The 25,668-nt window shown below is 43.3% G+C and overlaps 4 protein-coding genes across 6 annotated transcripts; 1 reads left to right on the top strand and 3 right to left on the bottom strand.

The window, feature by feature from the left end:
* Positions 1-393: 393 nt before the first annotated feature.
* Positions 394-10,099, bottom strand: rfwd3 (ring finger and WD repeat domain 3). The gene is made up of 13 exons (XM_023420378.2): positions 9,906-10,099; positions 8,162-8,457; positions 6,890-7,164; positions 6,718-6,773; positions 6,200-6,397; positions 6,029-6,120; positions 5,565-5,679; positions 4,930-5,176; positions 4,056-4,206; positions 3,767-3,943; positions 3,430-3,644; positions 3,127-3,341; positions 394-2,381 (listed from the first exon to the last, which is right to left on the bottom strand). The coding sequence occupies exons 2-13, from the start codon at positions 8,455-8,457 to the stop codon at positions 2,238-2,240; spliced, it is 2,181 nt and encodes a 726-aa protein (XP_023276146.1). The 5' UTR covers positions 9,906-10,099; the 3' UTR covers positions 394-2,237.
* Positions 10,100-11,368: 1,269 nt separating this feature from the next.
* Positions 11,369-18,362, bottom strand: LOC111665393 (mixed lineage kinase domain-like protein). Of its 2 annotated transcripts, XM_087177730.1 has the most exons (12): positions 18,204-18,333; positions 16,860-16,926; positions 15,895-16,348; positions 15,701-15,778; positions 15,246-15,414; positions 15,009-15,109; positions 14,789-14,924; positions 14,468-14,552; positions 14,210-14,349; positions 13,328-13,377; positions 12,410-12,559; positions 11,369-12,295 (listed from the first exon to the last, which is right to left on the bottom strand). In XM_087177730.1, exons 3-12 carry the CDS (start codon positions 16,340-16,342, stop codon positions 12,246-12,248), a joined length of 1,407 nt encoding a protein of 468 aa, XP_087033856.1. In that variant the 5' UTR covers positions 16,343-16,348; positions 16,860-16,926; positions 18,204-18,333; the 3' UTR covers positions 11,369-12,245. The 2 variants fall into 2 exon arrangements, with proteins under 2 accessions (XP_087033856.1, XP_023276148.1); XM_023420380.2 differs by lacking the exon at positions 16,860-16,926 and having other exon boundaries at positions 18,204-18,362.
* A 1,251-nt stretch (positions 18,363-19,613) lies between these two features.
* Positions 19,614-21,901, top strand: LOC111665396 (uncharacterized). The gene is made up of 2 exons (XM_023420386.2): positions 19,614-20,159; positions 21,127-21,901. The coding sequence occupies exon 2, from the start codon at positions 21,133-21,135 to the stop codon at positions 21,652-21,654; it is 522 nt and encodes a 173-aa protein (XP_023276154.1). The 5' UTR covers positions 19,614-20,159; positions 21,127-21,132; the 3' UTR covers positions 21,655-21,901.
* A 606-nt stretch (positions 21,902-22,507) lies between these two features.
* LOC111665394 (uncharacterized) lies at positions 22,508-24,937 on the bottom strand. Of its 2 annotated transcripts, none has more exons than XM_023420381.2 (2): positions 24,858-24,937; positions 22,508-23,607 (listed from the first exon to the last, which is right to left on the bottom strand). In XM_023420381.2, exon 2 carries the CDS (start codon positions 23,599-23,601, stop codon positions 22,741-22,743), a length of 861 nt encoding a protein of 286 aa, XP_023276149.1. In that variant the 5' UTR covers positions 23,602-23,607; positions 24,858-24,937; the 3' UTR covers positions 22,508-22,740. The 2 variants fall into 2 exon arrangements, with proteins under 2 accessions (XP_023276149.1, XP_023276150.1); XM_023420382.2 differs by lacking the exon at positions 24,858-24,937 and adding an exon at positions 24,222-24,828.
* Positions 24,938-25,668: the final 731 nt, after the last annotated feature.

The raw sequence follows: 25,668 nt of genomic DNA, 5'->3' as shown, positions 1-25,668 counted from the left end.
AAATAATCTATTTATAAATGAACTATTTTTAACAAGTATTATAGCTACATTAAAATGTAATACATCTCCAAGTAAATGCAAAAAAGTTAAAATGTTATGAAATGTCAGTTAATGATGCTATTTCTTATTTATCTTTAAAAGATGAATTAATTTATTTAAAATTTATTGCATTTAAAGTTGTATGAAAGACTTTTACAGTATTTAATGATAATCAATTTAGAAATTATCTGACATTTTATAATGATTAATAATAATTAATCTGCAGACAATTTCTCTCCATTAATCAGTAATGAAAATAATTGTGAGCTGCAGCGTTGATGCTAAATTCACAAGATCTCTCACAAAAACAGTAAAAATCCGAAGGGAGTTCAAGTATCAGTCCACTCTGACAACTTTGATTAAAAATAACTAATAATTTTTATTAACTTTGACGTCGTACTCAAACAGTTGGTAGCAAATATACATATATACACAAGTTACAACAGGAAAAGTAAAAAGTTCAACAACAGCAGAGTCCTTTGGCACTTAATGTTCCGCTTCAGAGGGAGTGGAAATAAAACAAGACTGAAATCAGACAAGAAACGAGTGTGGAGCCTCCTTCTGTTTGAGAGACGTGACCTTTAAAATCTAAACAAAATCCAACACGCTCAGGAGGAGGAGGGGGGGGTGAAGTCCTGCTCGACTGTGACTCAGCTGGGATCCTGTTGAAATCCGACCTCGCAAAGTCGCTTCAACTGATTTTTAAAACCAGTTCTCGAGGATCTGGAGGCGACGGATCGGTTCAGATCACAACAGGAAAACCTGAGCGTCACATGACTGTTTTTTTAACACGAGCAATTGGTGCGAGCTTCTGGTGTTTTCAGTCACACAGACAGTATTTCTTTTTCCAAATCATAGCATCAGTTTTTATTTTCAAACCTCAGAGCATGTCGATGTTTCTCATTAACTTCCTGCTTTTTCATCTGCATGTAGTTTTCATGCAAATGAACTCACACCATTGGCAGAGAAATCAATTCAAAAGCTGATAATATGATGAGTAAAATGATCGGTGGTGATGGTCTCTTTGCTCCTTCACTTTACCTGAAGGTTTACCTGAATGGTTTCACCTGATTTTAACCCTTTAACGAACTTGTTCTCACATCAGGACTGAACTGCTGCTCTGTAGAAATCCTGATGTTTTTTCTTTCTGTATGATATAAACATTTAATACCAGACTCTTGCCACTTGCTTGATTTGTGTTTTCCATCTCAGTGAAACGTCGCAGTTTCATTACAGCTGTGAAAACAGAGCAACAACCAATAACTGGATTTTCTGATACAGATCTCTTAAACCTGATCATCCGGTTGTCGTTATGTGGCGAGTGGAACATTTGACAGTGTAACGCTGAACGTCAGAGCTCTCTGGTGGACGAACTATGTAATGGAGACACTGTTTCTGATGCAGCAGTTAGAAAGATCTGTGTGGACTTGATTAAAGACGAAACATTTTGACAAATATTTGCTGCTTCCAGCTCCTGAAATGTGACAATCTGCTCATGTTTTGTTGTTTCTGATCATGAGTTAGAGACGTAAATCAGCTGATTAACGTATAATGAAAGGAGCAGCTGGTTGCAGCCTCGACTTGATGGATTAGACAAAGTCAAACAAGTTCCACGAGTCTGTTGATTCATTCCCAAACTGCACAGCCTGAAAACAACCAGCAACAAAGTGAAGTCGACATGATGTGAAGTTAAAGAGCCACGACGTGCAAACATGCACACGGGCATGTCGGTCCTTTCACTGCAGGACTGACAGTTTTCCTCCAGTAAGTTTTCACTTTAATCTTGACTGAAAACACCTGCTCTCGCCCGACAGGAAATCACCTTCTCCACCTTCGTCACTTCAGCAGGACGTGAGCCGACTGAGCGAATCAGAACCTGGTAAAAATTTGACCTCAGACTCGTGTAAACCATCTTATCCTACACCTGACGGACGCTTTGTTTGCTTTCTGTGCAGGTCAAAGGTCACCAGTTGCGGTAATGTGGATGTTTGGTTTAAAAAAAAAAAAAGAAGAAGAAGAAACTAAAAGCTATAATGAAGGATTTGAAATGTTTCCACAGGTTGATCCCTCTGGTTTGTTTTGTTGTGTGTAAACGTACAGATAAAAGTTTAGCAGCATTTGATTTCCAGCGCAGTCGGATCCTCTCATTGTGCTCCGACCGTGTCTGTTTTCTTCTTCTCTGGATCAAAACCAGCGGCTCACTCCCACCTGTAGAGCTTCAGCATCTTCTCCGTCAGCGACGCCAGGAAGTGCTCGCCGTTCACCGAGAACGGACTGATGTCCAACACCGGCAGGTCGGCCGGGAGCTTCTGGAGCAGAGAGCCGCTGCCGGCGTCCCACACCTGAGGAAGAGGAGGAGGAGGGGGAGGAAGACAGACAAAGACAGGACAAGGAGGGAGAGAAAGAGGAGTATAAGATGATGATGAGGAAGATGAGACAGAGGTGGAGGAAGAGGATGTTTAGAATGTTCTTAAAATGAAAAACAAATAAACAAACAAATAAACAAACAAAAATTAAGTAAATGTAAAAAAGATTTCGGCAGCTTTGGGCAATTTAAAATAATGTAATTTAAATCTAATTTATAGGAACTTTATGCTCTTTAAAATGACAATAAACAAACAGGAACAGACGACGTTGTTCATCCAAAAATGAAAAATCAGAAAAAAAACTTCAAAAAATAAAAATAAAAATAAAATAGAAATTAAAAAAAAAAAAAGATAAAAGTGAAAATAAAATGGTTTGGCATCTTTTAAGAGCAAAAAAATAAATAAATAAAAATTTAGATAATGATTAGGCAATTTAAAATGACAAGAAACACACAATATAAACTAATTAAAAAAAAAAAATTATATAAAAGGCAACTTTATTCTCTTAATAAATAAATTATAAAATAAGATATAAAATACTTCAAGGAAACTTCTTAAAAAATGACATAATAAAATTAAATAATTAAATTTTAAGACAGTTCTGAAGCAACATTAGGTTGTTTGAATTAATCTAATTAATTTGATCTAATTTAGACACGCACGCACGCACACACACGCATGCACACACACACACACACACACACACACACAGAGGACTGACCATGGTGGAGTTGGACGCCTCGTCCCCGGCACAGACCAGCGTCCCCGCTCCGTCTGGACTCCTGAAGACGGCGTTCTTGGTGAGCAGTTTGCAGGACGAGCCGGCGTTGAACGTCTGCACCGGAGCGCAGGAGCAGCTGGGCAGCTGGGCGGAGTCCTGCTGTGGCGCCCGGGTCAGAGACATCAGGACGCAGCGCAGAGACGGGTTGGAGCGACCTGTGGGGAAGAGACGAGGACGCTTCAGACCAGCTGACCTTGTACTCGGGTGTGTGGGTCTGAGCAGCTCGGAGGGTCTGGATCTTACCCGGCCTGTACGTGACCAGACAGTGGCGGCTCTCCGTCTCCACCTGGATGTCGGTGCAGCCGGCCGTCTCCAGCGGCAGGACGTGCGGCCTGTAGTTGTCCTCGCTGACCTGCTCCCAGAAACACCCGCCCTCCAGGGACCCTGCGATCAGCCCTCCGCAGGGGAACGAGCTGGACGCCGCCCTTGGGACGTAACACAGAGACGCCACCGGACACCTGGAGACATCAGGGAGTTTCCAAAAATTCAATTCACCTGAAAACACTGGCCTGATGTTGTAGAGTACAGCTGTGTGTGTGTGTGTGTGTGTGTGTGTGTGTGGTGTGTGTGTGTGGTGTACCTGGAGCGAAGCGGCTGCAGCTCCTGGACGTGCGTGCTGGTGTCTCTGGTGTCGTAGACGAGCACCGAGCCGTTGCTCAGGCCGGCGTAGACGTAGTTGCTGTTGTCCAAACACCAGCAGCAGCTCCACACGGGTTTACCTGCATTATAGGTCTGAACCACTGTGTTGGTCAGCAGACTGTAACACACACACACACACACACACACACACACACACAGTCAGTCCTCCTCACTCATTCCCATCACCTGATGACAGACAGGTGTGTCACCGGCGGCTGCGGCGTGCGTACCTGGTCAGTTTGATGGTGTTGTCCAGAGCGGCGGACAGCAGCAGACTGTCGTTCTGTCTGTTGAAGGACAGACCTCGGATCTGTTTGCTGTGGATGGGGACGTAGTGACTCGCCTTCATGTTCACCACACTCACCTTCTTCACCCCACAACCTGAACACAGACAGACACCTGAGTCAGAACAGAGGAGGGAAGTCTCTCTACAGGATGAGTCCAGCCGTTTTATTTTATTTCATTTGCCTTTTGAAATCTGACTGGATGCTGGAAAGAAGCCATGAGAATAAAAATGTGGGAAAAGGTGAAATGTACGGTGGCCCTGAGAGCTCAACTCCACATCTGGCTCTGTGTCTGCAGGGTTTTGATTTATGATTAAAAAAAAAAATCCTTTTGGAAGGTGAAATTTGATCCGAGTTGAAATAAAATATTTGTTGCTGCTCGTTAGTTTGAGAAAATGAAGCTAAAAATAACGTCTGGCACAACAATGCACAGGCTCCCAGCCTGGTCCGTCACTTTTTGTTGTCCCCCTGGAAACGCTTCTGTTGTGTTGTGAGTATCTGTGAACTGATGAAGATGTTTCCTGAATGTGTGTTTTGTCTTTTTACATGTGGTTTTATTTAAGCTGCAGCGAGCTGAGCTCTCAGGGCCACCGTAGGAAATGTCTCTCTGAGCTACCTGGAGGTTTTTCAGCACATGTTGAATTGAAACTATCGGCTCTCTCAAATCGTTCTCCTGAAGCCTCAGAAGCTGCTGCCTCTGGAGAAGGGACTTTTCTCCTCAGGCTCCAGCTTTCAGAAGCGGCTTTAAATACACCTTTTGGCCTGAAGGTGGCGCTAAAGGAAAACTTATGCTAATGAAGCGGAGTGAAAGAAGACTCACCTGGGACCAGTGTGGGCTGAGGGGAAGGCTGCGAGGCCAGCAGACAGCTGAGAGGCTCGCAGTACGATAACACCCTGCAGCCTCCGGCCTGAGACACCAACACCGCCTTGGCGAAGCTGTACTGAGCCGTCCTGGAGCCGTCGGCCCTCTGAGACAAACCGAGGAGGGAGGCGGACCCCGAGAAAGAGGAGGAGGAGGAGGAGGGAGCCGAGCCTCTACGAGCCTGAGCCATCAGAGCCCTCAGCTCCTGCACAACCAGGGAGAGAAGAGGAGGATTTTAAGCTCAGGAGGATTTTAAGCTCAGGACGTCCTTTTTGACTCTGAAGTGACCTGTTCTTTGTTTGTGTTAATATAGAATAATAATAATATAACTTTATTTATACAGCACCTTTAGAACATAAATTAAAATGTGCTTTGACAAACGAATCAGAAGCAACGATAGACAACATCACATGAAAGAAAGAGTTTTAAGAGGTGATTTAAAGGAAGTCTTATAAAACATCTAAATATGTAAAAAGAGAATATTGTTCAAATCAAAAGTTGAGCTAATGATTTGAATAACAACTAGAAAAAGAAAATAATCCAAACTCGAATCGCTGTCAAACCCCATCACAGTTAAAGGAAACCGTCGGTACCTGCAGCTCTTGTTCCACTTGTCCACATTTGTTGGCGACGACCTGCAGCTTGAGTTTGTACTGAGCTGATTCCAGTTCAGCCTTCCTCCTCAGAGACTGCTCCTGCTCCAGAGTCCTACACACACACACACACACACACACAGACACACACACACACACACACACACACACACACACACACACAGCAGGTATAAGCAGGTTATTTAAACACGGGTAAACCTGCTGAGAAAGGCGATTGGCTCCTGAGAGGACACACTCAAGTGCAGGCACCAGCAGCGTCATCACATGCACACAGACACGGGGGAGAAAGAGTGAGCTGCTCGCCGCCGTGCTGACTGGTCAAACTGATCTGTAGCGTCTCCTCTGACTTTTCTTTCAACAGCGATAATTCCTCGTCATCTTATTCCACCACAGCAGCCGGACGTCTCCAGATCTGCTGAGTTGGCGGAGAAAGCATCACTCACCTCTTTAAGCTCTCCTGCTCAGAGTTGTCCAGCGCTCTCAGCTTTGGCGCGTACAGCAGCACGATGTCTGAGCGCTTCGCTTTCTTGTTACACTAAAAGAGAAATAATGAAAACCATCAGGCTGGTACAGGGCTGATACCGCTGCCCGCTACATGCAGTGACCTCACTGACCTGTGGACATTTAGCGGCCGGGCCCTGAGCTTTCAGCCAGCGCTGGATGCAGGTGAAGCCGAAGAGGTGTCCGCAGCGCAGGGCGGACAGTCTGTGTTCGCCGGCCGTCGTCCACGACTCGAAGCAGATGGTGCAGGTGTCGCCTTCGCCCTCCTCACCCTGAGACGGCTGGGTGGAGGCCGAGGCTGCCGGGACCAACTGCAGACGGAGATGACGGCGGTTAAATCTACACTGATGATCAACGACTCCGAGCACATGCAACTACTGAAACTACAGGTTCAACATGAGGACACCTACAACTCAACAGTGAAGCAAGAGTAGAAACAAGTTCAACTGCCCTGCAACATGTTCCAGAATTTAACCTTTACCTCATTATTAGTTCTCCACACAATTAAAAAGAGACTATATTCCATTTAAAGCAATAAGAAAAAGTTCCAGTTCTCTGCATTAAAATACTGGACGTGAATATGATGAATGGAGCTGGAGCGTGAAGTGAGGTGTGAAGGTTTGAATGTTACCTGGACGCTCTGATGTTGAGCTTCTGTCCTCTCGTTGTCTGCAGCTGCACCAGAGTCTGAAGAGAGAAAATACCACAGTACAACATGAAATACACACGAGCTCAGCTGCAGCTTCATTATAAAACCTGTATTAGACGATGACAGCAGCGTTGTAAAGATCGAGTTTACTCACTGGCTGAACCGGCATCCTGTGGTTGTGTGTGATGGGTGGAGGCATTGAGGTGAGGACTGGCGGGCGGGGCAGCGTCGACGGGCAGCACAGCGGCAGATGTGCCTCCTTCGTTCCCTTCGTCCTCCGCCTCGTCTTCCTCGTCGGACTCGCTGACCTCCGTGGTGCTGCCGGACTCCGGCTCTGCCACGCTGGCAGCCGGCGCTCGGAGCAGGAAGTCTGGGAAGCCTCTGGAAGGCGCTGCAGTCTGGCTGGGGTAGTGCACCCTGAGGCCCTGCCTGAAGCACCGCGCGCACACACACACAGAATAAATATTATTATCATATTATAATATTATAACCATACATTACATATATTTAGCACTGACTTCATCATATCACATGTCATCACATTTCAAGTCAGCAAACAGCTGCTTGGATCAGTCCAGTGTTCCCTCTCTCTTAGCTCTGTGTTTGGTCTCCACCAGCTCCTGAGGGAAACATCTGGCTCACCAGCTGCTCTCTGACTGAGTGTATCTGCTGTTTGCTGCCGAGCAGATAAAGGACAGAGGCTTGTTACAGCTGTTTCTCTGAAAACAGCAGGTCAGAGTGAGGAGGAGACCGATCGTCTTGGGGAACGTGAAGTCTTTGGGGAAATAAGACACCAAGCGGGAAGAAGAAAGGTGGAGAGGGATGGAAGTTTCTGTGAATGAAGGATGGTGCAATCCCAGACATGTAACTGTGGAGGAGTCTCTGCTGCCTGGACACTGAACTTTTAACCACTGCTGTGCCTCCATATTATTTACAACGGGACTTCTCCTCCACCATATTGATCAGTATTTACATCCACCATCAGCTGATGAGGCAGCGACATGTGACTGCAATACGATACACACCACTGTTGCTAAGCTACAGTCTCAACTTCCCGCCCCCTTTGTGACCGTCACTCTGGATTTTAACCATGTTGATCTGGACTCTACTCTCCCCACTTTGCACCAGTCTGTTAACTGCACCACACGGGAAAATAGAGCACATGACCATTAGTATGCAAATGCTAAAGACGTATTAAGTGCCACTGCCCCGCCCCCACAGTGATCTCCAGCTGCACCTTCCCACACTTGACCAGTCTTCACACCTTTTGAGATACCAAAACACCCCCCCCCATTAGTGACCACCAGCCGTTACCCAGCTCTCTGTTATCCTGCAGTCACTCTTCAAGTCTGAGGCAGGACAGGATGCCAGTACCGTGGAGAACTTCCTGCAAAACAAGCCTTCTTTGTGGATTAATTCCGGGTACCTGAGTCTCCTCCGTATGGGCGCCCCTTGAGCTGCTGATTGCGTAGCTGCAGTCCTGCCCACCGCCCTCTGACTAAATGCCCAGGTTGCGGGGAGCCTGGGAGGGGTCCGAGCCGCCGCCTGTCCTCCCTCATTGTCGCCGTCATCATCGTCCTCGTCCACCTCGGTGCTGCTGCCGGAATCTGAGATGACGAGTGGTGCGCCGGCGTCCCCAGCCCGACCTGCAGCAGCAGACTCGGGCTGCCCGCTGCCTCCTCCTCGGATCTCCATAGGGGAGTCTACCTCCATAGCCTCCATCTGTACAGTGGGAAACAACAGAGGTTAGATTGTTAGTCTCCGCTCTGACAGCACATCACATCAGCAAGGCTGTGGGTTAAATTCCCATCTTGTTCTGTAAAGGCGTGAATGGCTTTAGCCTTGCACCATCCTTCATTAGTGACCTCTCTACCCCAATATGTTCCCATTCATAACTTGAGATCCTCAGAAGCGGCTTTGCCTGCTATTCCTTCCTCAAAACTTGTTATCTGAGGTGACCACACATTTGAAAGGCAGGGCTTTGGATGATAAACACATTTTAGCTAGTTCCGTAATTGCCTTTAAAAACTTTATTTTTATATATAAATAAATAAATAATAATAAATAAATAAATACATTTTTTTGTGTGTTTACATGGAGGTATTTGATTTGGCATTACTGTTTGTATGGTGCAATATTTATTATACACCTTTATTTGCAGTATTATTAAATGTTTCCACACATGGTGACCTGTGACCTCGGAAATGTGGTATGTAAATAAAGATTATCATTACAGTCTTTAACCACTGCTTGGTCGATCCTGATCTGCACTGCACCACAACCAGACAGGGGGCAGACCAAAAATCTGCTTTTGGGTTCAATGAGGTCACTATCAAATAATTCAGGTAGCACTTTAAGGTATTATGATCTATGATCACCTGAAGCTCCAGGATCCTCCACTGCAAAGTAGAGCTGGGACTAATTTAGCCCGGGTTAACTGCACCTTACATATACAAAGATAATTCCCAAATCTTCAACAGATAACCAGCTTGTCACCTGCTCACAGCGCTGTTGAGTAGTCTACCTTCACAGGTGTTCTCACAGTGGAGACACCCACCTGGCTGCACAAAGTTAACAGTTACACAACCGGAAAGTTATGCTAACCAGTTAGCTAACGTTGCCACGATCTGACTGAAGCGTCCAACATGTAACCTTTAAAATATATTGATCTAACTCTTATCTGTGATGCTAAATATCTCCCGGTGTGTCCCCCGGGGCCAGGTGGTGCGTTCTCCGGCTAAACACCGAACTACAGCCCGAGGTCACCAAGGCCTCCAGGCAATAAAAGCTAATAGCAGCTCTTTTTACTCAGTTCAAACTTTAGTCCTATTCATTTTTGATATAGCTCATCAACATATAAGCATTGTTATAGAAAGACATAAGGAAATAATTATATTTGTATCCTCTGCTTTTATCTCCTGGTAACCACGGGCGGTTGAGCTAAAGTTAGCATTAGCATTTGAGAGGTTGTGACAGACGATAATTAGCTTATATTGATATATCACTGAGGTGAGCACATTCATATCCGCTGCTCTTACAAACTGTCGTGTTGTTACTACAAATAAGCTTTAGAAATGAGTCAGCTCGGCTAGCTCGTTAGCGAAACCGACGTGGCTGCGCTCTGCTCGGGGTGCACAGGAGCAGCAGCGCGGTCAGGAGCAAACACCGACCTGTATGGAAGGTTTAACAGTCGCTGATCCCGCTCTGAAACACCGCAGCAGGTAACAACATGGCTCCGCGGCAAAGGGACAGATCAAACCGGTCGTGTTGTGGGGGTATTAGGGGTTACTTCCAGTTCACACGGCGGTGTTATTTAACTCGAGACCGCGGTCAGGGCTCGAATCTCCCGGCGCCAGTGCACTCTGCCCGCCCCATCCTGCAGTGACGTCACAGCCAAAGATCGTATGTTGCGAAGATGAACGACACTCTCATTGTTTCAGAAACACTGCTGCTGCTTCTTCTTCTTCTTCTTCTTCTGATGTGATGCCCCCCCCCCCAATGTTTTATTATTCAAATCATTTTCCATTTCATCTTACTGCAAAATTAAACATTGAAAATGGAGGAAACAATCATAACTTCTGAAATAAGATACATAGTAAAATATGGACAATATATGCAAATAAAATAAATACATTAAAAGGAAATAAGGATGATGAAACAAAAATAGTTTTAAAAAAAGAATTTCATAAGGACAAAAGGAGAAAACCAATCTATATACATAGGGATACCATGAAACAAAACAAAGATATTAAAGGAAAAATATTTAAGGCTTTACAGGTTTCTACAGTTTGTATTGTATTGAATCAATAGAGTGTCCAATTATTATTTTGAATTGTAGTATTTTTTGTAGTATTGTCCATACAAAATAAAGAGCTTCACAATAAATCGTTTTTGCAGATGTGATGTTCTGTATGTGATACTCAATTTTTCATCACATAGTTGGCAGTTTATTAGGAACACCTAACTAAAACTAAAGTAATCTAATACAACAATCAATCCTACAATAAATCCTCCTCCATGAAGCTTATAATGTTCATAAAAGAGGCTGCAGTTTGTGGTGCTGTTGAATCATGAAGTGTTGCATTATACAGAGAAGTGCTTCTGTTAGTTAGCCTCTCTCATTGATAATAAATGTGGACAAAATATTAGAAGCAACTGTTAGAAGTATGAGGGCCGCATTGAGGAAAAAAAGAAATCAGAAATTTCTAGAATAAAGTGATGATATGATGAGAATAAAGTCGTGATTTTGCGATAAAAGTAATATTATGTATACAGGTGAACCCTGCTGCTCCTTTGATATTTCCCCTCTAAAACACGTAACCTAAAATTACCACTTTCTTCTCATAATATTATGACTTTTTTCACGAAATTTCAGGTTGTTTATTTCCTCAATGTGGTCCTAGTACTCCGTCGTAATAATAAATTATCTGTCAAAGAACAAAAACTAGCCCGCATACTCACACTAAAATTTAATAAATGGAAGATGTAGAAAAGGAAAACTACGGATCATGAAAAGTGATGAGATAAGTAACATCATGAGCAAAATGACCTTCATTTTAAGGGTCTAGTGAGAGGAGAAGGAGGCTGGGAACAGAAACTGGCAGCAATAAAAAGATCCACAATTCATGGCAACTTGGGTTAAAATAAGAAATTTTATTGAAAATAAGAATACAACTCCCCCTCTGTGGTTTCTCTTTTCATCAGTTTGAGTGAAGAAGACTGAATCTTATTCAATGACACATTTCAGCCTTTAAACCCGGTCACGTTGCATTAAACACTGCTTTTGTTCACAGACTCAATGGTCAAAGCTAAAGGCTAAATTACATGAAACACAATTTTGTAACAGCATGAAAACGTAACGTTTGTCACCACTAAGTGGAGACATATTCAGTTTGATGAGATGGAGTTACAGCAGTCTCCAGAGCTGGTGTTAAAATCTCCTGAGAAACAGTTTGGTGCATGTGTGAGATTTAAATACGGCTCACTTACAAAGAGAGGATTTACAAGGTAGTGAAGGCCTGCTGTCCTGTGGTTGATAAATGCTATAAAATACAGCTGCTCTGTTGAAATCACAGCATTTTCTTGGTAAATATGGCTTCTCCAAAGTTCCCTGAAATTACTACCAGCTCCAAAGGAATCCAAGTTACCAGCTACCTGTTCTAACAGGTTAAAATACATTCACTTAAAAAAACATGTTCAGTTACAGCTGTTTAAACACAACACACCACAACTGTAAAAAGATGCAGGAGAAGGAACCCAGCAGCTTACACCAGAGTCACATTCAGTCTTTTAGTGCCTTATAAACCTTTTTTTTTGGTGATTTATGCAAAGTCATATATTGAACTATTAAACTATGAATGTTTATTAACTATTATTACCACTACTATCTATCTATCTATCTATCTATCTATCTATCTATCTATAGATTAGTTTTATGACTTAAACATTTTGTTTCCTCTCAACCTTCAGAAATCCTGAATACTTGTGATGAACTGGCAGGTTGAAGACTTTTATTGCTTCTTTAACTGCGCCACCAGGACCTGCAGCTCGTCCACCAGCACTGTAGAAGAGAAAGATTACCATGATGTTAGTTGGCTATTATTATTATTATTATTATTATTTTAGATGATTTCTTACAAAGTAAACAGTTTTTAAAATGGGGTGACTGGTTCACCTCCAGCTGTTGGTCTGTGGAAGCCGTCGTACTCCCGGCAGTCATCGATCAGCCTGCGCAGCGCTTCAGGACAGTCAACGCAGTCGTCAGGAAACGGTTCGCAAGATCTTTCTTTACACACTTTCTGTTCGATTTGTTCAATTGAACAAACTGGAGAAAAGAGACAAAGACACATCATCAACATTTAAGTGAAATGTTCTATAGTCATTTTTTTATTCTGCAGGATAATCCTGGGACTTTTAATGGGCGATTAGCTATAGCCACGTTAACGCGTTAAACTGTCCTTGACTCAGCTTCTACTGTTCTGAGATCAGTTATGATATCGCACACATTACACGCATGCGTAGACGAATGCGGAAACTAAACTTCCGTATTAAGCGTCAAGAGGGAAAATTAGCAAGTAAACGAGCAAATGACTTTAGCGATATCACACAGCCGCGCTGATATTCAGTACAACACATCCTCCAGTGTGATTTAGCTTTTATACAACAGTTCTACGAGCGCCATGTTTAACAGTAATAAGCTACAGATTATGATTTGTTTGTTTTGGCTACGCCAACAACAACTGGACTGGCACTGAACTGTTGCTAAGCAACGCTTTCCCGACCTGCACAGTGCACACTAGCTTGCTGCCTTGGCTACACACTACCTCAGGTGTGCACTGAAGCAAAGATCCTCTTTAGCATTCAGGCTTCTTTCCTTAATAGATCCTCTGCCTTGTGACCGGACAGTGTCCTTGTCAGTTCATGGTAAATATTTTTGAATAGATTGATTTTTAGATATTTTTTCCTCCATACTGCTTGTTTGATATGTTTACTGTCAGCACGTGAGAGTAATGCTGATGCTTCTGCGGACAGGAAGGAGAAAGGTGAAGATGTCCAGGCAGCTCAACATACTGAGACACAGACAGATACTCACATTGAAAAGGGATCTTACGAGTTACAATTTCCCACAGGACGATACCAAAGCTGAAAGACAACATTTGTAGGTGAGGTTGGTTTCATTGCTTAATTATAAAATTCATTATTGAATCTCTATGAAGTCAACTGTCAGCAGTGGCTACTCTGAGCAGCTGTCTGTATTAACACATTTAGTGGCACTTACTTATAAGTCAAACATTATAAAGTGTTCATGCAGTTGCAAGTAATGGCTTTATTCATGGTTTATAAATCACGTACTAAGACATTATATAAACCATAAATAAGAATAGATTTTTTAGCTCCTTTATTCATCAGAAACCAGATACCTTCTGGAAAACAGCTGCAGAACATCAGGACCACAACTGATTTAGCAGCAGCAACTTATTAGCATGTGACTTCTTAGCATTTATAACCCTTGGAAGGAAGCTATGTCCCTCTATTGATGATGTATTAACACACAGAACTGCCAACCTGATGAGTTTTTACAAAGTGAACAAAAACGATGAGCATTTATTAATATAACTTTCTTCAACATCCGGCAACTGTTGGCTGTCATGGCCTTAATTGCAGAAAAATGGCAACAGCAACATTTTAAATGTGGTGATTCTCATGTTTCCTGCTTATTTTTACAGTTTAGATATTTGACAGAAATGAAGGTAAAGTAAACGTTGCTTCGCTTTTTCATGTGGTAAAATGTCAATAAAATGTACAATTAAAAAATAGAAACAAATCCCATCCCTAAGACTGGTGCTTTGAGAACCACTGTTATATTTTGTTATATTTAGTGTTTCATTTATACTATATAATTCACATCATTTTAAAAATGATATACTGTAGGTGTTGTGCAGCTGTATAGATTGATCCCTGTCTGGTATCTGACCTGTATATCTCACACTTGTCGCTGTACTCGTAGTTGATGTCGTTGAGCTTCTGAGGAGATTCGTAGCACGAGGACCTGCTCTCGACAGTTTTCGACCTTTTCAATGACGTCTCTGTTTTGGCCAGCTCAAAACCTCCCAGCTGTCAAATACAAAAAACAAAAATAACACCGTATGAGACTTAATACATTGTCCTCAACCCCCTGAATACCACCATTCAATTGGCTGGAGGCAATCCCAGCATGCACTGACTTCAGTACCTTGACCCTGTAGTTCTCAGCCACCAGGAACTTGCTGCTGGTGATGCATCCATGAATCCTACTTTTTTCTCCAGTGTGATGCAGTCTGAGACAAAACAGAGATACTCATTAGTGAATAAATTATCGGCTTCATCTGTAGTTCTGGATATCATAGTAACTCTGCCATCTAGTGGCAAAAACGATGAAGGTACAGTTTATACTGATCTATGTTAAAGCTCCATATAATATATACAGGTCTAGGTTCTATATTAATACTGTGAAAGTGTTAAAGAGTCATTCTTTGCACATTTAAATTTGACATATTAATTAGTATAGACTGACTGGTAGAGTCCTAGTGCTGCGTCCAGACACATTTGAGCTTTCTTGGCCCAGGACAGTTCAACGTTAGAGTCCAGAACCTGTCGGAGACTTCCCAGCTCACAGTACTCCGTGACAACGAGGAACTGAGGGTTGGGTCCTACAGGCAATCACAGGGACACATTGCATTATTTATTATTGTAACTGTGCTACGTGGCTGATTCACATCCTCACTACTACTCACCGTCTTCGTCCCGGACAGAGATGCCATACATTCGCAGGATGTTGGGCGACTGAAACTGTTTCATGGTTTTAACCTCCCTCTCGAAAAAAGCACGTATCTCCCTGAAAACAGAGACACGCGACGGGTCAGTTTAAGCCTAAAGCTTCAAAAATCAGATAAAAAATCTAAACGTTATACAGGTACGACACAAGTTTTCCTGTATTTTGCTTCGGTATCGTCCTGCAGTGTCGCACAGACCTTGGGCTTTTGTTCACAGGTTCCGTGTATCTCTTGATGGCCACTTCGAATCCATGATACTTTCCCTTGTAGACCTCTGAGGTTGCTGTCTTCATGAAGGGCTTTCTCTCGTACTGCAGATCGCTTTGTCTGATCATTTGGTTGTCTTCAGCCTTGCGGGGCGTATTCACTGTGAAAATACACAAGGCAACTCCTGGATTATCTACGGACAAACTTTGTCATTGTGCAATAATTTGATCAGTTTTATATTATTTTTATGAGTTTCCCTCAACTCAGAGTTAACTAAGGGCGTTTTCAAAACCTGTATAAATACATTTATCTAAAAAAATACCAGTGGATTAAATGTCATTACGATTAGTTATTGTCCTATTAGTATGCCAGCTACAACTGCTGCAGCTTCTAGTACTTGTTGTATTAACAATACTGATGCAGAGATTGTGTTTTGGTGCACTCACTTATCTCTATGAGCTTCTCCACGTCGCTTTTGATGGCGTCCAGTTTCTCTTGCTGTTCCCTCATGTTCTCCAGGAGCACTGAGGAACAGACAAACACAACTGATGACACAAAGGCAAACACACTCTGACTCCTAGTTATATTTCTTCCGCTCTATGTGTGCAACTCAAAACCAGTCAAAATCGGTTTCGCTCACAGTCCTTCAGCTCCGCGTCGTCCTCTGTCCCGGCATCCTCATCGTCCTTCTTTTTGGAGACCTCTACATAAACCATGTACAGCGCATTCCCTTGCTCCAATTGCAGAGCTCCAGACAGCAGCTGGAAGGTCTCATTGAGGCGCTCATTGACAATGATGAACTCCTCTTTGTGGCTGCTGGATTTCAGGATGAGCTTCACCCAGTTAGAGGAGGCGTACTTATCTATGATTGTTTGTGCTGATTTCAGAACGCCGTTGAGTTCCTTAAGGGCTTTTTCTACGTCATCAGAGACTTGGACTGTCCCTCTCTGTTGGATGGACTTCACCAGCTGCTCCAGGGATTGGACTCGGCCAAAAACACGACGGCAGCTCTTCTTATTGGCCTTCACATTCTGGATCAGCGTGTAGATCTCTGAGACAATGGTCAGGATGGGCTCCACGTAGTCCATGATCAGCTGGAAAGACAGACAAGAAATGAACTTATAGCAGTGAAATGAAATAAGTCAGAGCTGATCGAAGGACAGTTATCTGAGCTGAAATAACCTGGATTATACTGCGCAAGTCTGACTCACCTAAGGAAGCTGAGACTGGCTGTGGTTACTAAACTAAAGCACCAAATGTGGATTAATCCAGCACTGAAAATAGTCCCAGACAAATAGCACTATTTCTCCCAGTTTGAGTACCTGTTTTAGTAAATTACGGAGCATTTAAAAAAGAAAAAGAAAACCATATATTTGTGATCATTTACATCTTCGGCAGGAACCAGGCTTGGAGCTGAGAGTCACCAACAGAGGAGGGAAATCAGAAATCATGGAGAGACAAATTAACACTTCGTTCCACAAAGTTAAACCACGTTAACGCCCACACCGGACAGGATGAATATATTTAAAGAAAAGGGAGGTTGGTTTCAGAGTTAAAGCATAAAATCGGCGATTGAAACAGATTCATGTTGAGAGCAGAACTCACAGTCCATCACCCCGAGGCTGGGAGTGTCACAGGGAGACAGGTCTCTCTGTTTCCTAAAGAACAAAACCTAAGAAAGAAAATTCACTGTTCAGCAGTTATTGAAAGTTTTCTGACGCGACAGTTTTACTGATTTACAGCAAGGAGGAATTGAGAGGTTTAGTGTTGGTGCTTCCTGGTGACCACCCTGTCAGGTCCGTCAGGTCTGTGGACATGTCTGGTTTTGTAACTCGCCTCGCCTCTTAAAGCCTGAAGATGAAAAGCTTCTCAAGAGCTGAATTCTTGCAAAGTGAAGCACTTTGCAGATTCGTGCCTTCAACACATGGACATCTACCTTTAGATTATACGGGACCTTTAAAACTATAGTTACTAACTACTTTTCAGAGTAAGTTGTGCACAGACTAGATGATATATGAAACTGATCTCTTATAAAATACAACACAATGTTAAAGATTAAATCGGTCTTTCCTCTTCCAAAAAGAGTCTGGTTGGGCCCCTTGTCTAGAGACGGGCGGGGCCAGAGACACTTTCTTCCTATTCAGTATTTTTTAAAAGATAAGAGGAAGTTTTTCTTCTTCCCTCTTCCATCATCCCATCATCTCGGTCAGAAACAACTTGACTAAACCAGCTCCACTGTAAAAAAAAAAAAAAAAAGTATTTTTCACATGCATCATTTCCCTGCATAACCAGTACTTTTACTTTCACGCTGAGTACATTTTTCTGATAATACTCCTGCACTTTAACCTGAGTAGGATTTTGAATGCAGGACTTTTACTCATCATTTTCATATGAATGAATGGATTAGTATTTTTAAAAAGGAGAACTTCTTCCACTGCTTGTTTTTATTACAAATCCTTTGGCTTTAAAGTTGTTACAGACCGACAAGTGAATCCCTGTGTTCTGAAGTGAAACAAGCTGCTCAGTGAAAACGTGCTTGAAATACAAAGTGGTGTTCTGTAAAAACCCTGATCTATAACTCTTACACATTTCCATTTAAAGCTACACTACGTAAAGTGTGAATTGAGTTCTTGTTTGTCTGCAGATCCTGAGCTTCTCAGAGCGTGTACAAATGTGTTCAAAAGGACTGTACTTTGGTCATGTGAGCGGATTAACCCCCCGAAACCCAGATGCTGAAGGAGCTTCTCCTCAGCAGTGATATTCATTTTGGAAACTATTTTCCTCTGTGTCGCTTTCACCAGGAAAGGAAAGTTCCTCTCTGGGAAAACTGTGAGGAACTATACAGTATAACTGTATATCAGCTGTAGAGAAATGACTCGCTGTGCTCCCAACCAGAGGACACGTGAAGAGCTATCAGCAGAGTTAATCATAAACAAAACCATAATTTACCTGTAAGTGGAAGTCAGTAACAGCTGCCGGTCTGGACGGACGTGTATTCTGTGTGAGAGCTGAGCGAGGAAGAGAAAAGGCGGTGTAGCTGTAGCTGTGTAGCCTTCAGCTCCTCCCTCTGCTGCTCAGACTTCCTGTTGCTGCTAGGAACTAACAGTCCTTCCCCCCTCAGAGATTTGTTTTCGCTCCTCAGTGCTGACACACCCAGGATTTATTTTACTTTTCCTTTCCACAGAAGTGTTGTAACTTACTGCACGATGACCGGGGTGGGGTGGGGTGGGGGCTCTAGAGGCGTCCTGACTCACTCTTTTATTAATGATCTGTCAGGCTCGCTGGTTTCATGTGAAACACCCGGGGTCAAGGGTGCAGCAGTGATGGTGATAGGAAAATTGTCAAACAAACTCAGGAGCGCTTTCTGAAATTCACAAGAGTAGGATATTTATTCTTGCAGTGAGGGAACAAGTTACACACAAAGAGCTTGCAGTGCAAATGTTCAAAGAATACAAGGTTCACACAGGATTTATGTACAGAGCATATGGGGGGGGGGGGATTTATGCACCCGGCAGACATAGATACATGTTTATCATAAGAAACCTGTGGGCATAGTATCTTGGAGGAACTTTGTTCCTCTCTGATATTTCTCATATGGTTTCATGTTCAGGATTCATTTGACGATAACAATGTTTATCTAGTCATAAAGTATCATCATTTTTCCAACAGAGGGCAAATGTATTTGTACAGCAGATTATCAAACACAGAGATCATTCTGTGTGACACAGCATAATCACAGGGCCCAAACTTCCCTGCTGTAGACAACTGACTGGAAAGAAGTAACTTTGGTAACAAGATGTGAAGCCAAACAGGGAACGCTTTAGATTACAGGCTGCAGCAGAGATTCAGTGATTCAATATTAATATCACTGTCCAGTCCAAATAATCCATAAAATATTTTAGTCTAGCAACAATTTACTTTCACCTTTAAGTTTCATTTTTGTTTTTTTGTTTTTTTTTTCCAGCAGGGCGACAAGACAGCTGCGAACAAAATCTGCTTGGTCTGAGCTGGGAAGACACACGCCTGACCTCAGTGAACGATGTGACTTTATTGAAGTGTAATTTAATGAAGGTTACAATAAAGCAGTAAAGATATAAACGAACTGTATTTTGATCAATGATCAATGAACAGTTAGATTATCTAACTGTAGTTGTGTAAGACAGAGACCTGCTGAGACCTGCAGACAGAGACCTGCTGAGACCTGCAGACAGAGACCTGCTGAGACCTGCAGACAGAGACCTGCAGACAGAGACCTGCAGACAGAGACCTGCAGACAGAGACCTGCTGAGACCTGCAGACAGAGACCTGCTGACAGAGACCTGCAGACAGACCTGCTGAGACCTGCAGACAGAGACCTACTGAGACCTGCAGACAGAGACCTGCAGACAGAGACCTGCTGAGACCTGCAGACAGAGACCTGCTGAGACCTGCAGACAGAGACCTGCAGACAGAGACCTGCAGACAGAGACCTGCAGACAGAGACCTGCTGAGACCTGCAGACAGAGACCTGCAGACAGAGACCTGCAGAGACCTGCAGACAGAGACTTGCAGACAGAGACCTGCAGAGACCTGCAGACAGAGACCTGCAGAGACCTGCAGACAGAGACCTGCAGACAGAGACCTGCAGACAGAGACTTGCAGACAGAGACCTGCAGAGACCTGTGATGGTCTCTGGAGCCTAAATGAGGCTGACCCTGTTCGTGTCCGATGGGTGTGGACGTAAGGAGTCTAATTATCTTGGGTATAGATCTGTAATGTGTCTGACCAGAGAACACGAATGACGCCACAGCAGAGAGGGATGATAACCTATCAGCTGACCTACATTAGAGGATATAAATGAAAGTTTAGCTTTCTCCCACATATACCTGGATTACTACCGACAGCTTGCATGGTATCCACTTTACGGTAAGTTACCATTTCCTCTTGATATATTATTTAACCTTTTAATTAGAACGAGGCTCAATGTTACGACCAATAGCAGCTTCTACCTGTCGTCTATGGCAGCCAGGGAAATCTGCTTAATCCATTTCTACAGTGACGTTTTTCTGCTCTGGACAAACTGTGTCAAACTATGTCTTAAAGACTCTGTTTCTAAACTTGTCAGGGTCAAGTTCTAGTAGCTCGTACTCTGGACCAGTGAGTACCGGACATGTTGTCTTCGACCACTGGGCAAACTGGGAAAAACCAGCATCTGGACTGGTGCACTGAAAACAAACCTTTCAGTCTGTCTGGAAAGTTGCACCAGAATGAAGTTCACATCGCCTCATAAAGCGAAAGGTTTTATCTTCAGCATGGTGGCTAGCTGTTGTGTGTTAATCGGGACATATTTGTAGTTTTTATTTATTATAGTTGGCACCCTTCTTGAACTTTGGAATAAGACATACATAAAGGAAGAACATACAACCATTTAGACTATTAAGATAAAAGAGAAATGAAGTGGATAATACACTACAGTTTCCAGGGGACACTAAAGAGTGATGCACCAGGCTGGGACGCACTTGTTCAATGCTTTGTGACTTTTTGAAGTTAATAGCATTGAACAACAAGTATTAACAAACACTTCCGGTCGTGTTGTGAGTATTTGCAGCATGTGTGTTGAATGTGTTTTCTTAAGTGTATATTTATTCATTGAAAACAACATTATATTAGAAAAGATTTCAAAGAAGCAGAATATTAGTTTTGTCTTTCCTGTTGTAGCTCTTACAGCTCGGTATGGTTCTCTTAAAGCCTCAAACTCAGCTCATGATGCTCCGATCATATTCACCAGAACAATCAATGTAACTCGCCTCAGCGAGAATCGTAGTTGCCATTCACGCCTGATCAATATCGGTACATTTTTCGTTCAAAGCTAACCGACTTCCTGTCTCACCAGCTGACAATGGAGGTCTTCAAATCCTTCACGGTCGTCTACAACCTGTTTGACAGGATGAAGAACAACGATCAGCAGTGTCCCCACATCCTGCAGAGACTGAGAGCCCTGGGGAAACTGCTGGTTTTCATCCAACTTAAAGTGCCGGAGCGACTCTCTGACGACATGAAGGATGCTCTGGAGAAACTCGACAAGGCCGTGTTATCGGCCGCTGAGCTGATCAGAAAATTCATGGATGCACACAAGCTGCAGCACGCCATGAAATCAGGCGACTACAAACTAGAGTTCGAGAACCTGAACAAAAGTCTGACCGACACCTTTGTGACTCTGTCCGTGGCTCTGCACATCCAGCAGGAGCAGAGGATGGACGAGCAGGAGAAGAAGCTGGACGAGCAGGAGTTACAGCTGGCGAGGCAGGAGAGGAGGATGGCTGAGCAGGAGAACAAAATGGCCGAGCAGGAAGACATACTGCAAATAGTGGAGTCAAAAATCGCCTATGAAAGTAGAGCTTACTACTGTGTTCTGCAGTGAAGACGAGCTTAGTAAATGTTTAACATCAGTCCAGACATGCTTCATTGTTTACTCATAATTTGTATGTAAACATCCAAATAATACTTTTATATTAATATCCTAAAATCATCACTTGTTATGTTTCATGTGTACCTCTCAGCATATTTTACTTTTCTGGCTCTTGATAACGAGGTATGACTGCTTCATAAACACTGTAATCTGCTTTACTGTTCATAATAAATTAATAAATATTGATGTTGGTTTAATTCTGTCAACAAAATTATTCATAATAATCAGCAGCAATAAATATATTAATAAACGTGATTTCATAACTTTGGATTATCCAGTAAAATTTGGTCTGATATGTAAAATTGCCACTTTAAAATATGATGATTTGAATCTGAATTTTAAAGATCTATATAGTCTGAAGGTCTGTGTCCATGTGTAGTGTGATTATAGATCAGCTCTAGCTTCTATATTAATACTGTGAAAGTATCAAAGCCTCAGTCCACAGAGAAATGCACACAGCCTGTATTCAGAAACTGAGCCTTAAAACCAGCCGTCAGGACTTCTGGAACTTTGTGATGTCACAACAAAGCAGTCACCAAGCCCCGCCCACCTGGACCCACCATCCAAACCTTGCAGGATTTGGTTTCTCTGAGTGTTTTTACCTGAAATCTGCTGTATTTTTATTGGATCACTCAGAAATCAGTCAGCCAATCAGAAGAGAGGCTCAGAGCCTCCTCTCTTCTGATTGGCTCACAGACCTGTTGTTACTAGAGCTCCAGAGAGAAGCCTGAGAGAGGAGATGTAAAACTACACTGAGATGGTTTTTATATCTTCTGATGGATCAACACTTCAAATAAAACAGAAGAAGAAGAACATATGGAGCTTTAATTTAATTCATTCCTTCTTCACATACTGGTTAGTTCATTAATGAAAACATGATGTCATCACTAGTTAACGGGTTAACGGGCGTGTCTCCTGAGAAACAAAAGGACGGTTGCAACACTAGAGAAAGTCCCGGTCCCACCTTCCTTCCGTCTCTGTCCTCACACGTCACAGAAATACTTTAAAACACTTAGTTTAGAGCCGGTTTCTCTTGTTTTAACGTAAAAACGAATTGATAAAACCTACAGATGCATTTTGTTGTGAAACAGTCACGGGGCGAACAGGGGTGATGAGTTGCATGGGGACCGTGGTGGGGGAGGTAGGGACGGAGTACATTGTAGTGGCGACATGCTGGGAGACAACGGCGGTGGAGAGAGGGAGCTGGGTCACGGCTCTAGTCATGGTCACGGGGTTGTACATTTGCACGGGGGACATGATGGAGCGCACAGGCATGGCAGCTGCACGGACGAACACTGGCCTGGGGGGGGGCACCATGTACTGCACAGGTGTGGGAGCTGCAGGGCGATACACTGGTGTCGGGTGACGCATGGGAGGCATGGGGTTAGACATAGGCATGGTAAGTGGCAACGGGGCTGTAGGCGTGGGGGGATACATCGGGGCTGTAGGCGTGGGGGGAGGCATCGGGGCTATGGGGCTGGTAAGAGGTCGCTCTTCCTCCGGTCTCGCCACACATTCGTAGACTTTCTGCAGGATGTTGCCCTGCTCGACCTGCAGCGCTCCGAACAGGACCTGGAAGTTATCGTTGAGTCTGTCGTTCATCCTGCAGAACTTCTCCTCGTGGTTGCTGGACTTCAGGAAGCTCTTAAAACCCGTAGTTTGGGAGAATGTCATCATTATCTCTTTGGCACTATTCAGAGTGACGATGAGGTCCTTCAGAGCCTGGTGCACAGGGGCTGAGATTTGGCCCGGCCCCCTTTGTTTGATGGTCAGGACCAGTGCCTCCAGGTCTTGGACCCTCTGGGCGACTCGCTGGCAGCGCTCCTTGTTGGACTTTATGTTCTCAACCCTCTGGTAGATTGTGTAGCAAAGAGACAAGATCAGTTCCACGTTCTCCATGATGAGCTGTGGAGACGGAGAAACCGTTAGCGACGACTGAAACGTAATGAACTGAGCTGAACTTCAAAGCCGAGTCTGAACTGAAGGGTACGGAAGCCAAGAAAGGCCGCAAACATTTCTCTTATATTTACAGGAAGATCTGAGTCTAAACACAGACGTCCGGAGCCAATTAGGACCCATTCAGGCAAATGTAATGGATCGGTATCTGCTCAAATAAAGTATGTCTGAGCAGAACTTCAGTCGGGTTTTGGTCGTACTCTAGACTTTTACCACTTCTCTCCTGCTGCTGAATCTCAGCTCTGAAACAGTCAGTTTTCACAATCAAGGCTGGAACTGTATGAATCTGTGCAGCAGTTGAGTCTGTCTCTGTGTTCACGCCACGCCAAGACAAACAGCATCCAAATAAAACACCTGTGTGAAGGTTAGTGGGCGGGGCTTCTGTGAAATCTGACAGTAAACCAAACCCACACTCATGAAAACGTTCCGCATGTTTCTGATAGAGAGTCAGCAAAGGTCATTTATTCCACTGCAGTTTCATTAACCATTTATAAACTGTTTCACTTTTACATTTCTGTCTTCTCCTAAATACGTTTATACTAATCAGAGCACATCATACTCACATCATACAACTTGTGCTGACTTCTACCAACATCGGCCTGGAACCGCTGGCTGAAACTTCTGTTCAAGATTGCAGAGTCTATAACATGAATCACAGCTGTCCACTGAAACCCATGTGTTTTTAAATTTTCAGACAAGCTAAGGAATGAAAGGATGTTTCACTTTGTCTCAACGGGTAAACACTGTCCGTCACAATCTGGTACGAAAAAGACGGAAACTTTAACGACACCCTGTTGATTTCAGCCCGCTGAAACTTCCTGTTGGCTTCAGGTCACCTTTGGAATTTATTTATCCACAGACTGACGACTGAGGCTTTTGTCTCTCGTGTATTACACTGAAATTGCATGAAATTCTTTAATGATCAGAGCAAGAAAAACAAGTTTCACTGTTGACGTGGGCACTGGACTGTTGTGTCAAGACAGACTTGACAAACTTTGAATCTGCCCTTTAACTGTTCATTTATGATTTCAGAAAATCTTCCTCTTCTTAAGCAAAATACATTTTTGATCACCTGAAAAATGTGTCGCCACAAAGCTGAAAACTGAGCAGCTTTTTTGTTAGTTTTCACAGGAGATTGTAATATTTCATATCAGAGTTATAAAGGAGTTTGGTTGGAGATGATTTTAAAAAAGATTTACCTGTCAGCGGATGTTGACGGTCTGTGAATCCAGGAGCAGCGAGTGTGGAAAGTGAAGAAAATGAAAGTAAATCAGTCTTTCAGCACCAACGTCACTTCCCTGCTCATGCCAGGTGCTTTTATGTGAAACACCCGTGGCATGTATGATGCTTTGGCACAGACACAACAACAGATACTCATTCACATGTTGAACCTGATTTTCATGTTGAGGGCCTGTATTAGAGCTGGAGAACCCACAGGTGCCAGGTAACGTGAGGAAACCACAGAGTCACGTGACACAAAAGGTCATCCACTCAGGATACAGGCCGAAGTGGGTCAGATGTGCCTGGACTGTGATGGAGGGAGAGGTCACAGTCAGTCCGGATGTAAAAGACTTCCAGGCTCCATCAAGTGCTGCTGCTGCTGTGGACTGAGAACCAGGTCTACACTCCACAAAACAAACACCCATGGACGGATTACGTAAAGACCCCGACCCTACACAGACTGAACGAGACTCGAAATGAGTCTTTTTGGTCACGTTGTGTCTCTTTGTCGTTGTTTTGTGTCTCTTTGTAGTTGTTTTGTGTCTCTTTGTAGTTGTTTTGTCTCTTTGTTGTAGTTTTGTGTCTCTTTTTTGTTGTTGTTTTGTGTCTCTTTGTTGTAGTTTTGTGTCTCTTTGTAGTTGTTTTGTGTCTCTTTGTTGTTGTTTTGTGTCTCTTTGTAGTTGTTTTGTCTCTTTGTTGTAGTTTTGTGTCTCTTTTTTGTTGTTGTTTTGTGTCTCTTTGTTGTAGTTTTGTGTCTCTTTGTAGTTGTTTTGTGTCTCTTTGTTGTTG

Source organism: Seriola lalandi, unplaced genomic scaffold (genome assembly GCF_002814215.2).
Source record: "Seriola lalandi dorsalis isolate HSWRI2012SDOR001 ecotype SW California unplaced genomic scaffold, Sedor1 jcf7180002054638, whole genome shotgun sequence".
Taxonomy (NCBI): domain Eukaryota; kingdom Metazoa; phylum Chordata; class Actinopteri; order Carangiformes; family Carangidae; genus Seriola; species Seriola lalandi.
The sequence above is the reverse complement of the archived record's forward strand: the minus strand, read 5'-3'. Positions and strand labels throughout refer to the sequence as shown.

Bases quoted from the DNA above. Each gene is read 5' to 3' on its own strand.
- rfwd3 (XM_023420378.2), bottom strand. From the start codon at position 8,457: ATGGAGGCTATGGAGGTAGACTCCCCTATGGAGATCCGAGGAGGAGGC. The intron at 6,121-6,199 runs GTCAGTGAGGTC...TTTCTCTTTTAG, and splicing joins CGGCCGCTAAATGTCCACAG to TGTAACAAGAAAGCGAAGCG. The intron at 4,207-4,929 runs GTGAGTCTTCTT...GTCTGTGTTCAG, and splicing joins TCAGCCCACACTGGTCCCAG to GTTGTGGGGTGAAGAAGGTG.
- LOC111665393 (XM_023420380.2), bottom strand. From the start codon at position 16,342: ATGGACTACGTGGAGCCCATCCTGACCATTGTCTCAGAGATCTACACG. The intron at 15,779-15,894 runs GTGAGCGAAACC...TCTGTTCCTCAG, and splicing joins CGACGCGGAGCTGAAGGACT to TGCTCCTGGAGAACATGAGG. The intron at 15,110-15,245 runs GTCTGTGCGACA...CTCTGTTTTCAG, and splicing joins CCTGTGAACAAAAGCCCAAG to GGAGATACGTGCTTTTTTCG.
- LOC111665396 (XM_023420386.2), top strand. From the start codon at position 21,133: ATGGAGGTCTTCAAATCCTTCACGGTCGTCTACAACCTGTTTGACAGG.
- LOC111665394 (XM_023420381.2), bottom strand. From the start codon at position 23,601: ATGGAGAACGTGGAACTGATCTTGTCTCTTTGCTACACAATCTACCAG.